We start from the raw sequence: 15,877 nt of genomic DNA, 5'->3' as shown, positions 1-15,877 counted from the left end.
AACCTACTATTAGGTTGGCGGGAAAGTCTTTGTCACTTTTTCAATAGTTTATTTCTCAAAGAAAAAATAACCGAATAATTAATTATATTGTCCATCATTATCAACAACATGTCTCCAACGTTCCCTCAATTTATGGATTCCATTGCGGTAGAATCCAGCCGGGCGTGAGGCAAAGTATTGTTTGAGTGCCGCTTCGACCGCTCCACGGGAATTGAAGCTTCTTCCTTCGAAGGCACGTGTCATATCGCCAAATAACCAATAGTCGGAAGGAGCAAGATCAGGAGAATACGGGGGGTGAGGGAGAACATTCCATCCATATCCCATCAGCTCCTGCTTCACTTGTTTCGAAACATGTGGGCGAGCGTTATCATGTTGATAGTACACTTTCTTGTCTTTCAGGGCCGAACGGTCGACTGCTTTCTTGAGGTTTCGTAGTTGAGTAGTGTAGAGGTCTCCAGTTATTGTTTTGCCCTCGGGCAGAAGTTCCCAGTAGATGGGGCCGTCCACTCCCCACCACACAGAGAGCATAACTTTTTTCGGATGAAGGTCGGGTTTGGGGACATCCTGTGGGCTCTCTCCTTCTCCAACCCACTGGGATTTCCTGTGGTGATTATCGTAGAAGACCCACTTCTCATCTCCGGTTATTAGCCGGTCCAGCCATCGATCGCCCGCGTGGAGAGTGAGAAGAGTAATCGAATCGTCGACTCGGCGGTCAAGGTTGGCTTGAGTCAGGTGATGAGGTATGAATCGACCAAAAAGTTTTCTCATTCCAAGAGACTTCAAACCTTCAAGGACTGTGCTATGGTGAACTCCGAATGTGACAGCTAGTTCACGGCTAGATTGAAATGGATCCGATTGCAATGCGTGCTTCAGCATGTCCAAATCCAACTCACGGGGTCTCCCAGAGCGATCCTTTTCATCGAGCGAGAAGTCATCTTTTTCGAAACGATGGAACCAATTGCGAATAGTATTGTAGTGAGGGGCATGTGTGTTGTACACATTCTTCAAGAAAGTTTCCGAATCCTTCATCGTGGTGTGAGATAGGAAGAGGTAAATCAAAACATGTCTGATGTGAATAGCAGTGGGAACAAACATATCGTTTCAATTACAGATGAGGAGCAGGGAAGGAGATGGGGACTTGTTTATATGGAAGGTTCTTATCACCTTGTTATTCACTAGAGTCGATATCATACACAGCCTCCATATACGAGAACAGTGATTAAACAAACAGAGTGACAAAGACTTTCCCGCCAACCTAATACTTTTTCGGGCATTTAAAAATATATTGAAGCTCGAAGCTTAGAGAACCTTGTAGATTTTTTCGTTAACAAAATATGGTGTTAGTGGATGACGATGACGTCGCAGAGTGGTTATGCAGAGAAGCCGAATTTAATTAAGTCTCTTCCAAAGTTAACGAAAAAAGAAAAAGATGAGACAAAGAATTTTTTGAGTTTTCGAAGAACATCTAGTAACGGTGATAGTCATATGTGATGTCTGAAAAATGAACATACAGATTGTAGATTGAAAAAAGTTGTATGAATTGGAGAACGAGCCGGATCGGGCAGGGTCGAAATAAAACATTTTCCGGCACGGCCCTGTCGGGTCAGATTAGAAAATTTCAAACATTTTTTAAAACTTTTCGAAGTTTTTATGGAATTTTGAAAATTTTCTAACATTCTATACTTTTGTAAGGGCGCACGGAACTTCAAAGAACCCGGTCAAAAATCGCGGCCCAGAAAACTTTTAAGCCCAATTTAATACTATCAAAGTTGACGTGGATTTGACCTGAATATTTTTAATAAACGCGTTGCAGCGCGTGATCTTTTTGTTCAACGTTTAAAAGTTTGATCCTTAGACAACGAAATTTGACAAGTTATGCAGTGATTTTTCACGTTCACTGGGGCGTGTTTTCCGACCAGGTTCTTTGAAACAGCGTGAGGGCGGAACATCTCTGGAAATTTTATTTCAAGTGGAATTCAATAAATTTTTCTGAAGACTTTTCTTAAAAATTAGCTACACGTGCTAGAAACATTTTTTCGACCCGGTCCTGACCCGGCTCGAAATTTTAAAATTTTGGGAAAACAAACTAAATGTGATCCAATTTAAAGTTCAAAATCCTAGTCTAGTCTTCTTTCAGAGAAAAAATCTGCACCAATACACAGTAGACAAAACATTGAAAACTCGATTTTAAAGGTTCCGAAATTTTGAGGGAAAGTATATCGTCTCCCTTTTTTCATATTAACAGAGAAGTTTTGGAAGTATTAGAAATGTTTAAAAAGGTTGCTTTAACTTTCTTTGGACCTTTAATTTTTATATGGACACACCATGGTAGCAAAATAGCCTATGTTAAAATTGGAAAATAGTCCAAATCAGAATCAGAATACTTTTAAAAAACTTATCTGACATTGCGGTCAATAAGAACTAAAAAAATCGTTTAACGTCATCGAATACCAAAAAAAGTGCTCATTAATATAGATAGATGCACAGAGGTAATACCTATGAATAAGTGTTTTATGTTTCACAGATTAAGCGAAGATCATCCTCTTTCGATTTGTAATCTCTGTGTGCTGTTGAAAAATGACAGAGGAATAGAAGAACTGGATACCAAATACAAATACTCCCCATCAGTTTTAGAGGAAGGGCCAGAAGGATATGATAGGGGTGGAAGAGGAGATGTATAAAAAGTTATGAATAAATAATTGAACAGGGGTCATCTATCCAAAAGTTATAGACATTTGCAACATTCTCCGGGTCAAGTGATGAGTGACGTTGCAAGGATTCGTTAATTTTAGGAAACAAAAATATGTATATGTCATGAGGAGCCCACAAGTTTGTTTTGTCCTCTCATGGAATGTTAATGCAAATAATGAATGCGTTGATCTATGTCATTGTTGTGTTTTATGTCAAAATGTAAGATTAATTCAGTGACAAATTTTTTGAAAATCAGTTGAAAGTTACACTGACCTCCATGAACTTGAGAATGTTGAAAACTCGTTCAGTGGTTTTTTGGGGGTGTCGTGTGTTCGAAAAAAGAATGTTAGAAGGAGTATGAGGAAGAAAAAAATCGACGTTGTTGTTGAGAGCTAAAAAATGTTATTACATTTGTACAATGGATCCTATTCGAAAGTTCAAGTTTGATTTTTTTTTTCTGAATAGAGAAGACAGTTTCCGGATACAATCTGAATATAATTTTTTGGCTACCAAGCTTGAAGGAAGCATGATTTTTGGTTATGGCAGACATAATTGAAGAACTCACCCTATAATTAGAATTACTCATGATCAGAAACCCAGAAAAAAAAAACAAAATCACAAAATGGGAAGATTATCAATGAGAGTCTTTGGACCTAATCCGGAAGTTTCAGTTCAGAAAAGTCAAAAAATAAATTTTGCAAAAAAGAGGGTTCTTGTTAATTTTAAATAGGTTTCCTCAACTTGATCTAAATATTTGACATGTTTTACTTTTAATTCTGAGAATTTGGAAACTTTTAGGGACAGCACATGACCTAGAATATGAAATGAGAGCATTGAACGTTTAATATTTTGTTAACGGGTATAAAAAATGGGTATTATGCTGGTGCAAAAATCGGAGCCATGGAAGAGAAAAGCCGGTGAAAGTCCAATAACGATAACTACCGTAACCAAAAAATATTTATATTTTCTGGAAAGATCAAAATGGGATAAGTTATAACTTTGATGTTTTTTTTTTCCTTTTTTATCATTGAGAGAAAATAATTTTGAATGTTGAAAAAATGAAATGCAAAAAAGTTACAATTATTAAGTGTTCCTATGGTGGTCCCAGGGATGAGAACTCGAAAAATGAGAACTGCTACAAATGAGAACTCGCAAATGAGAACTCGTTTTCTAGCTTTTATTCGTAGTTCAGGATTCAACTTTTTTTAGAAAAATAGTTTCGAAATGGCCTCGTTCTTCACAATACTTCAAGATTTTCCAAAACATTCCGGTTTTGACATATATTTTACGAGTTCTTATTCGTACGAGTTCTTATGTGTAGCAGTTCTCATTTTCCGAGTTCTCATCCCTGGTACCACCGTTCCTATCTGTCCACTACAATTCTTTGTTATGAGAGATACTCTAGACTGGGCTGAGATATTACTGGAAGGGGATTAAAAAGTTATACACCCGGACTGAAATATTTTAAGTGAATAATACAAAGCTCTAAAAAAATAAACGACCTGGAGGTGCTAGAAAGTTAACCAAGGAATCCTTGGCCATTTTTCGGTGACGAGTTTTGGCAGACTGACTTCGAATGAATACGTATATGATTGAAGTTCCAGGAACAAAACTTCCTCAGAATTACTTCAATAATGTACTACAGGGTTCAAATTGTGGACCGGGCCGTCTTTTTGAAGAATTCAAGGCTCGGTTTTCAGTATTTTTTCCTGTCTTTTGAAAAAAAAGGGTATCAACAGAAAAAATAAAAACATTTTTAAACAAAATTTCTTGTCAAGAACGGAGTGACATTAAAAATATTTTCTCACAAAAAACATTATTTTTCAAATGAGGAAAATCCGGGCATTGTCTTTGAAGTATGTGTTTTTTCCATTTAATATTAAATCATATTGATTGCTGAAATGATGAGCCAGATGAAGAACCAAATAACACAAAGACACTGGTGGAACTTCCTATTACCAAAATATATTAGTGACGGGAACAACGACACAACTTTATTTTTCGACGTTTTGTCGTTTAACTCTTGCTGCAGTCATCTCCAGACGCCCTCCCCCCCCCCCAACGTCGGCGTCGCTCCAATTAACATAATGTTTCGACGAGAAAACCATATGGAAAACTGAAAGATAAGAAGAAGAAAAGACGGAACGAATGGCTTCAAGGAGGGCTGATGACTCCAGATGTTTTGAGAACGTAGCAAAAAAAAGAGCGTTCTCGAGCCAAAATACTCGTCTGGAATGTTAATTTAAAGAATAATAATATGTGCAAAAGAGAAAATTAAGATGGGGACGAAAAACGCAAATGGAAGATAAATGAGGTATTGGAATAAAATAAGAAGGAATTGATGACGAAAATGATTGTATTGAGAAAATGAAAAAAGACCATAAATGGGAGCCAGAAACCCCTATAAACAAAAGAAAGTACATTGACCGTGTTCACATGAAATGTGATATTTCATGTGAGCTACGATGTCGGGAACGAGCAAAAAAAGAGAGACGGCTTCAGTGGTTTTCCCTGGAAGAAAAGAAGAGAATGTCGAACACATCGAAATTTATGGGTACTAGAATCGGAATGACTAGTAGAATATATAAAAAAGAAAAGCTCCTGATGCTGCGAGAATATACTCTTGAAGTGGGTTTTCATAAGTACAAATAATCCACAAAACGAGTATATTGAAAACTGGCAGAGGAAATGTTTCTTGGTGTCTGAAATATGAATGTGGAAGGGATCTGATTTCAATGTCATAAATCAAGACAGGATATCCAGGGATTGCTCATGGATGGCACGAGCAAGATATCCAATTCTGGCAAAAAATGCATGTGTTCAATTTGGAAGCACTGGCTACCTGTTTAGCATGTTTTTTTTTCATTCTCGGTGCATTACTAGAATATTATGGGTAAACCAGCCTGTTTGAAGCGCCGGAGGAGCTGGCTGGTGGGCGTTCGGCGCGATTTAATCTATTTCCTTCTATTCACGTTAAAAAATTTAACATATTAAAAACAACGTTTTTTGTGGAATCAAACTCGTTGAGTTTTATTGTTGAATAATTTCACATGAGCGTTTTCTTTGGTTTGAAGCTCTTTGCCTACGCTGCTTTTTTTGATTAATTTTCTTTTTTTCTTTCGATTTGTCGAATGCGAAAAAAGTACTAGAAGGCCCTAAGGGTCGCCATGTTTTGGGGTTTATGGCTAGGTGGAATCATTTCCTCTGAACGTCTCCCTTTTGCAAAAGATTCGATCAAAGATTTAGAAGAATATGAAATAACAATAAAGGCGTAGTCATGGCGTCTTGGCAGTGAAAAGGAACATGGAAGTTATCCAACAATGGTCCTCGGAGACCAGGGCGGGAAGACCCTTCCATATACTGAGCCTCTACGTGGCGAAAGGGATCAACAGACGAAAGTCCGACTAATCAGTACACTTTTGAAATTTGTTATTTCTCATAATTTATATTTTTCATGAAAACTGTAATTTCAGTTGATTTAGACTACTTTCAGAAGCTCGTTTGTCAGGCTTCCGATCACTTTGAACATTTTGAAGGATGTTACCTAAAAAGAATTTTCGAAAAGTTCTGTAAATGCGTTGTTTTCGATCTAGGTCTGTTTAACATCCTCCAAAACGCTCAAAGTGATTGGAAACCTGAGAAACTGCCTCCAGACTCCTGAAAATGGTCAAAACGGCAGAAAATCAGCTGAAAGTATGCTTTTGTAAATCTTAATGACCGGTGCTGTAGGTTTACAGGGTCCTGCCTGTTTTTGGGCCCGTTTCGTCTATAACTTTGTTCATAGACAAGATAAATGATAACATTAGTATCATTTTGTAGTACTCGTCGAATTGTATCATACCTAATTTGATTGATCTGAAAATAATGATTCTAAAAGAAACTATGACATGACCCGCCAGAAACACGTTATCCTAAGCCAGTTTTCAAGGATTCCTAATTTTAGATAAATCGAAATCTTGATTCAGATAATGATAGAAAGAATTTGTTTTGATTGAATGACATATTTCAAAAAGGTCTACATTGATGTCTTTCGAAAAGAAACGATTATTTAGCATGACCATTCAAAATGTGCATCCCACGCATTCTCTAAATACATATGTTGAGAGTCCACTTGATCTGAAGTATCTGACAATGTTTCCGGGCACATCTTCAAACTGTTACACTTTTCCCAAATACCCTTGAATCTTACCTAACCCCCAACTTTTCAAATCCAATACCCCAAAATATCAAAAATTTTGAATTTCTCCTCTTACGAAACGCCATGTTTTTCTTCCTGTTCTACTAAAAATCCGTCAAAGCGTATATACACTATTCGTCGATTCTTCTTGCCCTCCCATCTCAATCCATTCAAATATATTTATGCGGAAATTGACCATTTTGGAGGAGGAGTGGAAGGTGTTCGAAACGTAAAGAGTTGACGTTTCGATTCTTCATGACATGTATGCGTCTCTCCAGGCGCCGTACTATTTCGGGACCTCCCGGAAGGCCTTGAGTTGAGAAAAAAGTGAATAACCTGAGAAAGCGTGCTTCTCGTCACCCCTTCTTTTGTTAATTGTGAATGTATGTGTCAACGAGATGTGAGAACACCAAGTTGATTGAAATCGAATTCATGTGGTTTTTCCATTCGGTCACCGTAACGGTTATAATGAATTAGTCGTTTGAATAACATCTGAATAATTGAGAAAAACGGAGAATTCGAAAATTTGAGATTAAAGAAGAAGTCTCTGTAGTCATCACATTTAAATTAACCGCAAAACCTAAAATAGACACTGTAAAGTTTGAGCTCAATTTTCTCGACTATTATGAAAGACATCAAAAATGTGTCAACTGATAAAATTTTTGTAATGTTGCGATAAACAATTCATCAGTTGTCAATTTTCTTATATCTTTAACAGGAACTGAGATAAATTGGCTCAACGTTGAAAGTAAGGAGGATCCTTCTATTAGAGATTTTTCAGGAGCTTGAAAAATTGAAACAATTCAGAAAGATCCCGTGATGAGCTTCTATTCTACTTTCAAAACATTAAAAATCTCGAGATCACACTTCCCAAACACCCTCATATCGCGGAAAACTCATTTCTTACATTAATCTCTCGATGCAATCTGCTCATTTCCGCGAATATTTTGGGGTGCGAATGGCTTCATAAAAAACCACCATATCTTTCCACAAGAAGCATTTATTTTGTGGTTGTCCCCCTCCCGCTCCAAACACTGAATCACTTTCAATCTGTCATTGAGCACGTGTATATCTTCTCTTCTCTTCAGCAGTCACACACAGTGTGGCAGTTGGTGGCAAATTAGTTCTTCAAAAAAGTGATATTAATTAGCCATGTTCTTCTTTTTCTCCTTCTCCAACATCCCCCCTATACCCAGCGAGCAAGCTGGCTCAGCATGAAGTGATATATGAACAGATTTTGAAGACACTTGTTAATTTATATGTTTCGCTTCGTTCGTGTCGATTGGAAGAGTAAAAAAAGAAAAATGTGGGAGAAAGAGAGACTGTGGGTCACGCCTGACATCCGACATATTTATAAGACTTTGTTCACCAAAAAACGAGAAGTGGTTGTACGGAAAAATTGACATCAGATAGTGAATCTATGCTGGGAACCTTTGAAGAAGTATCAAGAAAGAATTAGTAGACTCATGAGACTTTTATTTGAAATTTACTCTGAAAACAACACCACACTCGTTGAAAACTCACAGTTAGGATCACACTTCCTGGAAACAAAAGACTGCTTGATAGGTTACTGTAGCTTCGTGTGAAATAATCTATACTTGTATACTGACCAAGTACATCATAGCACACTGCAACTTAGTTCAGTAATGTATGAAATTGAAGAAACTATCGGCTCGGCATCCAGTCACAACTGGTTAATAAGGAAACAGACCTGGGACATCAAATGATTGAACTTCGAGAACACATGACACCTATTTGATTTGCAGAATCGGATTCAAAAACTCAGGATGAAGAAACTCGGTTTGATTAATTGATGGAACAAAGAGATAGGCGAAACCCATGGAGGATCGAGATGAAAATGACTCATATCAACCGTTTAGCACTAGATTGTATCTCACAATTCTCGCTGACAAACGTTTCATGAAGACCCAACAAAAGATCTGACTTCTTTCAGGATTGAAAAATGATTTTTGAATGTGACAAACGGGCAATAAATCTCATACCACACCATATAGTCACCATCCCTTTCCGGGGACCCATCCGTGTTTCATTTATGGTGCCCAAACCTTTTTTGTCCAAAGTAACGGATGTCAGCATATCTACATTTCATTGTTAACTCATATTTCCCCAATTCAATTTCGAAAATGGCGGCAATCCATCATCATACAAGCTCCTCCTACTCGTCCTCTTCTTCCACTTTGCTGCTGAAGGCAAATGCCGATTGGCCCTCGCACTGTCCTCTGGCCACGCCTCTTTTGGGACCAAGTACACTAGCACTTTTCAAGTTCCTCAACTCAATTTTTGAGATGCCGAAAGAGCAGTATATGTGTCAGTTGTGTGCCAATCATGGCATCTTCAATCAGCCAAAGAAGGGTCACAAACAAAAGTGTCCATATCGAACATGCCCGTGAGTTGATACATTTTTGGTTTTGTATCCTAGAATTTCTTGATCTCATGTTTATATTTTTGATATTGTCTCCTAATTAGTATGTCTAACTTTTGATGCAAATAGATCGGTAATTTCTTCTTCGGAAACCTCTAACTTAATTCTGAAACCTAGAGATTAACTTTAAATTTAATCGGATTATCTTAGTTTCCCTGAAAATCTATGACTCAAAAACTTCATTTCAGAAGTTGAAACTTTACTTTTTCAATTTGACAGCATACTGTAGATTCCAGAAAACGCAAATAGGTTTGAAAGTTAAGACCGAAAAACAACTGTTCTAACAACTGGCGGCTCTTTAAACTTTCCGCCTTTGGTATGGTAATTTGTTTTCACACAAAATCCATTTTCTTTTTTTATAGAAAAATCTTATCTCACACTGAAAACCGAACTTTTTGAAATTTCTTAAGTCTTCTAAATTGGGAACAATATTCAGAATAATCAAAAAATATGCCTGCTTCCGAGAATGTTCCTTTATTTGTGCTGGTTCGCTTGAACTATTGAACTGAAAATTGAGGGATTTTGGAGAAAAAGTGTTAGTTTTTGAAGAATAAATAAAAAGTGTTAGTTTTTGAAGAATGGAGGACTCGACAAGTTATTTCTAAAGTTCTATAATTTATTTTCAGATGTTCTCTGTGTGCGCTGAACACAAAACGGCGACATCTTGATCAAATAGAACGACAATTGAAGCACACGAATGAGCCGATGGTTGCACAAGCTCCCGTATCGATGGCCAAAAGTCCATCACAACCAGGTAACTTCTCCCTACTAGAATCCACTGATTGATTCAATGATTCTTCTACCACATCGTTCCATTCCACCCAACATTTTCTCTCTTTTCCGAAACTTTTTCTCGTCTCCGTGCTTGTTCATTTTCACCTTTCTTCTCTCCTCAAACACTCAATTTCCAATCAAATAAAGTGTAGAGACATGAGGGCAAAGCAAAGCAAGGTGGGCGATGACGGAGCGTGTCGCCGCAAGCAAAAAAAAAGTGTCGTTACGGACCATAAATTTGTCGGGTGTTTATTGGCGAGTGCTAACAATTGATATGAGTTCTTTATCTTCTTCTTCTTCTTCTTCTTCTCCTTCTTCTCCTTCTTCTTTCTCGTTTTTATCGGGCATTTTTGGGATGAAAGAAGGGTGAAGAGAAGAGGGAAGGAAGATCTTATTTTTGAAATCTGAAGATGCAGCACACAGAGAGAATCTATGTTCCCATGGCTTATCTATCCGAAATGAACAAGTCAATTTTTCAATTCGCATACAACAGTTGGATGACGAGAGGAACAAGGGAAAGGTGAAAAGAGGGAGAAATGAGGGATTACGGTAGATGTAAGAAGAAGCAGACGGAGAAAGTAAGGGAAATCATTCGAAGGATTTCAGAATGTCAACTATCTCCGACGATGCCGAAGCTGACACCCAACAATCCAACGTCCGGAAGAGATACTTTTAGGAACAGGTTAGCAGATTTTGATACGAAAAATTTTTTTTGAAATAGTCAGTCCTAACAAAATATTGACCTGGAATTGTAAAATAAATTCTTTTAGTTTTCAAAACATTAGTGGGATTTTCTTTTTGGCGGAAATTCAATTTCCTTGAGTTTAAACAGAAGTTTTATGCCCTAAACTTTTTACTGGTATACGAAATTTCATACATGTGAAGGGGCGGGCTGGGCCGGACCGGGCTTTTTTCTATTTTCAAAGCCCGAGCACAGCCCGGCGGGCCTGATGTTCGATTTTTTTTCCAGATTTTTATAGCAAAAGAATTTTTTGTTTCATTTCGATCAAAACTTTTGAAAGAATAGAAAGATTATAAATGACAAAAACACAAACCAAACCAAAAAAAACTAGGTAAAGAAGTTATACTATTAGGTTGGAAACTAAGTCTTTGTGCACTTTTGTTTTCCTCTTTTCTCTTAACTGAACTAGAACAGTAACATGAATATGCAGAAATTTCATCCAAAAATAGTGGGTATCAAAAGGGGCATCCCGTTAGCAAAAGGAATGAGAGCAGGGCAAATGATGGTTATTGTGAACAACCTTATCATCTTATATACCATATCCGGTTAGACACATGTTACTGTTCTAGCTCAGTTAAGAAAAAAGAGGAAAACAAAAGTGCACAAAGACTTAGTTTCCAACCTAATCGTTGTAAGAGCTCAAAAAGGCTTTTAAACGCAAGATTTTTGATACCGGACCTTCCAGGTCGGGCCGTGCCTAGAAAATTTTAATTTTCGTCTATTTACTTTCCGAGGCATTCCCCATTATCATTTCAGCATTTCCAACAGCACAACTTTTGCTATCCAACTTCCAGCGACAATATCCAAGAAGGAATTTAAAGTGAGTTTTTAAAAAATTTCTCCATTTCCTCCTTTTACCATAACTGAAAAATTAGTTTCAGATGCTCCGTCGCGATGATACTACACCACTTCAAAATTCTCTCAAACGTTCTTATCCGAAAAGTATTGATGACACAATGGAACCAATCAAAAAAGAGAAACCAAGTATTTTCCATTCCGCTGAAATGCTTGCCATTGGAGATTCAACTCAATAACTCATTTAATTATTTTTCATTCCCTGTATTTCCAGAGATTTCTACTGTCCACTGATGTGTTTTTCCCTTTTGTCAAACTTTTTTCCTGGTTTTCAAATCTTTCCTATTTTCCTTTGTCTATTTAAAAAATCGAAATAAAAAATATTTTCTCAGACTTGCTCAGTGAGCACATCCGGTTAGAAAAAAAACCTAGAATCCGAGCCAACAGAATTTTGAGTTGAAGCGCCAAAAAAGGAAACGAAATATAGATGGACGTTTATATATTATTCTGAAGAGAGGTTCTTCTGTTTCTTACTCCCCATGAATTTCCAATGTTCCTGACACATCAGATGGCTTTACTTGTTTCCGAGAAAAAAAATGTTGAAAAGAAGTAAAAGGAATTCTGAAATGGGAAATTAATGGGATTACCTACTTCAAGCCACTTCACGCCTTCTCGTTTTCTATCGTTGAGAACCTACATCTTTCTTACCTCTTTTTAACATCATTTTTCTGCTTTGAAAAATCCAAAAATTCGTTCAGTTTTCAGAAATCCAAAAGACATGCACGCTAGAAGTCGCAGAACCGCTTCCCGCCGTCAGAATTCTTTTCGACAAATCAGAAAAATCGTCCAATGGGGGGTAAGTGTTTTTAAATAATTTTCTTAATTCAAGACAATATATTAGCGGATACACATGTCTTCTTCCGAGTGCAAATTTGAGTCTTCCTATGCCCTAAGGCTGGCTATTTATATTCGTATTTCTGGGCATTTCCGCCTGCATTTTTAGTTGGATTCTGGTGTGAATCACCAATGAACTTCTACTAAAAAGTTTATGTCTATTGTACCATCAAAAGTACATTTCTTTGAAACGTATTCAATTTAAGGTATTTGTAAAATGCAAAGAATTCTAAAGCGAAGTTTAACTTCTAACTTGTTTCGACCTGAGGTTTTCCGAGTTTGACGAGGGGTTACCTATTCTGGGGTAGACTCTTGAAAAAGATGCAAAAGTGTTGTCAAGAACCGGTCAAAGATGTAAGTACCGGTCAAAGATGAGAGAATCTTAAATAAGTAATTTTTAGCTCAAAAAATTTCGTCACCAAAAAGATCTGAATTTTTTGTCACGTGCTAGATTTTAATTTATAAAAAACAATCCTGAAAATTCTGCAGTGAAGCTTAAAAGTCATTCCAAATCAGGGATGTTTGGAACGGAATTCCGGAAATTCCGATCATTTCCGGAATGAAACGACGACCGGAATATTTCCGAAGCTTTATTTTTCATAATCGAATTCCGATACGATTTTTTAAAACACATTTTTTTTCGGAATTAGATATTTTTGAACTACGCAAAAACAAAATCACTTGCGGGCAGGACTACTTCTAGTTTTTTTTTATTAGTGCGTTTTCAAACTCTTTTTGTCAATTTTCACCTATTTTCGAGGCTTTTGTGATTTGAATTTTTAAAAATTCTGGAAAATTTCAAATCAGAATATTCCGAAGTTCCGGAATTCCGAAATTTTTCAAATAGGACAAACTCCAGAAAGGTCATTGAACATCCCTGATTCCAAATAGCAGATTAATAGATTTTGAACACATGCTCCAATACTTCTGTTAAAAGTAGCTTCTAGTTTTTTTCCCCAGACACCTTCTCCTGTGGGGCTTTCCACGTGTCTATTATTCTCAACCCCTTTTTATTCTTCTGATCTATGAGCACATGAGCAACGGAGCAAATAGATGAATAAGCTTCTTCCCTTAAGAAAATGAGGCATTCTGTTTTTGTATCTAGGTACAATTAAGGGACGCCTTCGTCTTCTTCTTTTTATGCCATCTCTTCCGTCGCCGGCGGCAAATTGCCAGTGTGTATTTCATTTCGCGTCATCTATGAACACCTCGCAAGGGCTCCTCTTCTTTTTTTTCTTACTGACACATGTATTTTCTACTTTTTTGTACTTTTTGTTTCCTTATGATGTTTTGACCATGGCTTTTCTATGAGTCCTCTTCTCATTTTGTCACCTTTTTCAACAAACTCAGAAAGAAGAGAAGAGATGAATTATGCTTTTATTTACAGCATTCGATTCCATTCAAACTGAAAAACATTCTGAAAATGATCCTTATAGTTCAACTCATCCAACAAGGTCTTCTTATTTTCAGAAATCATTCTTTAGAGGTGGTCAAAATAAAAATATATCATATTAGGTTGTTCGAAAAGTCCTTTCCATTTTTACGTCAGATTCATTCGATATAAAAAAGGTCAAAACGATGTCAGATAAATTGAAGATAATGACCATTGTTATCAGTGACTATCTGTCAACGTCTTCCTACCAGAACTCCGGTCACAGCGCATTGAAAATCAGCTCAACCCATTTTTGACATCATTCTTTGAAGTGAATTTTTTTCAATCAAGATGTAGGTAGATATGGCTGGCTAAGGGGGTAGTCAGACAGTACAAGGTTTGGACTATACTGTAGATAAGACAGAACCGTTTAGCCGTATCCAGTGAGATCGGTCTCCGTTCTCCTTCCCGCATGAGGTTGCGAATTTCGATTTTGAAAATAAACCTTTGTGTTTCTCTCCAATGGAGATCCACATGGAGTCTGAGTTATGTCACCTAACAAAAATAGGTATCGGTCATAAAAGTGACACCATTATCTGGCAGCTCCCAATACTCCACTCCTTGGTAGACATCCATGCTGAAAACATCCCATTTTTAACGCGAATTTCACGTTTCGGGACGTCTGGTGGTTGAGTGCTTTTGTCAACCCACTTGGATTGTTGTTTATAGTAATCGTACATTACCCATTTATCGCCACTAGTAATGATTTAATTTCAACATTCATGTGTGCAACGCAGGATGAGAAGGTTCAAACAGGTGCCCACACATGAAACAAAGTTGCTTTGAGCGAAAAGGTGTGATCCATATCTTCCCACTTTTTTTTACTTTGCCGAGAGTTCCCAATTTATGGCTTTTTGACGAAAGGCTTGCCACTGATGTACTTCATATATCCCGCACAGTTTGAGACGGGTCCCTTTCAATCCAGGTTTTTAATGCGTCCAAATCTGAGCCCGTATGCTTTTTTGGAGGGGGATTTTCGCCCAACGAGAATTTTCATTTTTCAAATTGATGAATCCAGGTTGTGAAGTTTGTTCGAAAGGGTGAATCTTCGTTGTTAACCTCCACAAATTAATGATTTATTTCAGTTGATCTGAGGTCAGATAGAAATACAAATAAAATGGTAGTCCAAAAATGGAAATTATTAGAGGCGAATACGGTGGGCATATCTCACTGCACGAAAAGAGGAGAATGATCTCCGTTGGGGTGTAGACACTATTAAACCTAACCAGCATACTGATAAAACGACAACTTCCTCGCTTTTATCCCCTTCAAGAAAACAAAGTTTGAAAACAACATATCAAAAGTGGAAAGGACTTTCCGAACAACCTAATATGTTTCAATATATAAAGAGCAGAGATTCAACTGATTGAGAGACATTTTAATTCATTCCTTCTTTGTTATAATTAAATAATTTAACATTTCGCAGCTCTCATCTTCAAGAGATTCTTCCTTGATGACGTGGGCAGATCACAAGATTACTTCTATTCTAGGATTTGTGCACCATTCAGAAATGGTTCTATTTTTGTTGACCGTTCGTTCTAGTCATTGCAAATGATTGAAAATCTAAAAAATCAAATTTTTTTGTGGACCTTTTTGGACCTACTATTCAGAAAATGTCGGAATTTTCATCTGTTTCTGAAATCAGCTGTTCCAAATCATATTGATTCAATTTCGTATTTGTGTTTCGTGTTTTTTTTTGTGTTTTTGTAGCAGACAGTATACTTCTTATTTCTCCCAACCGTTCATTCTGCCCACTCGTTGTCTGTAAATTTAAGAAGAATTTATTTTTAACTGACAAGTGAGACTTATAACGCCATGTGATTTCGAGTCTCAGGATAAACCTCATAATGATATTTATGCCTGTTTTCTGGAAAGTTCTGCCCAAATCCGTATTACCCACTAGGATAACAAGACTGACGTGGACTTTCC

The 15,877-nt window shown here is 37.1% G+C and overlaps 1 protein-coding gene across 1 annotated transcript; it reads left to right on the top strand.

The window, feature by feature from the left end:
- Window positions 1-9,012: 9,012 nt before the first annotated feature.
- Cbr-mab-23 lies at window positions 9,013-11,861 on the top strand (the record flags this gene model as incomplete). Its single annotated transcript, XM_002637110.2, has 5 exons — window positions 9,013-9,275; window positions 9,938-10,065; window positions 10,692-10,767; window positions 11,584-11,647; window positions 11,709-11,861. 5 exons carry the CDS (start codon window positions 9,013-9,015, stop codon window positions 11,859-11,861), a joined length of 684 nt encoding a protein of 227 aa, XP_002637156.2.
- Window positions 11,862-15,877: the final 4,016 nt, after the last annotated feature.

This window comes from Caenorhabditis briggsae (genome assembly GCF_000004555.2).
Source record: "Caenorhabditis briggsae complete genome, chrV, whole genome shotgun sequence".
NCBI lineage: Eukaryota > Metazoa > Nematoda > Chromadorea > Rhabditida > Rhabditidae > Caenorhabditis > Caenorhabditis briggsae.
This window is presented reverse-complemented; position numbering and strand designations above follow the sequence as displayed.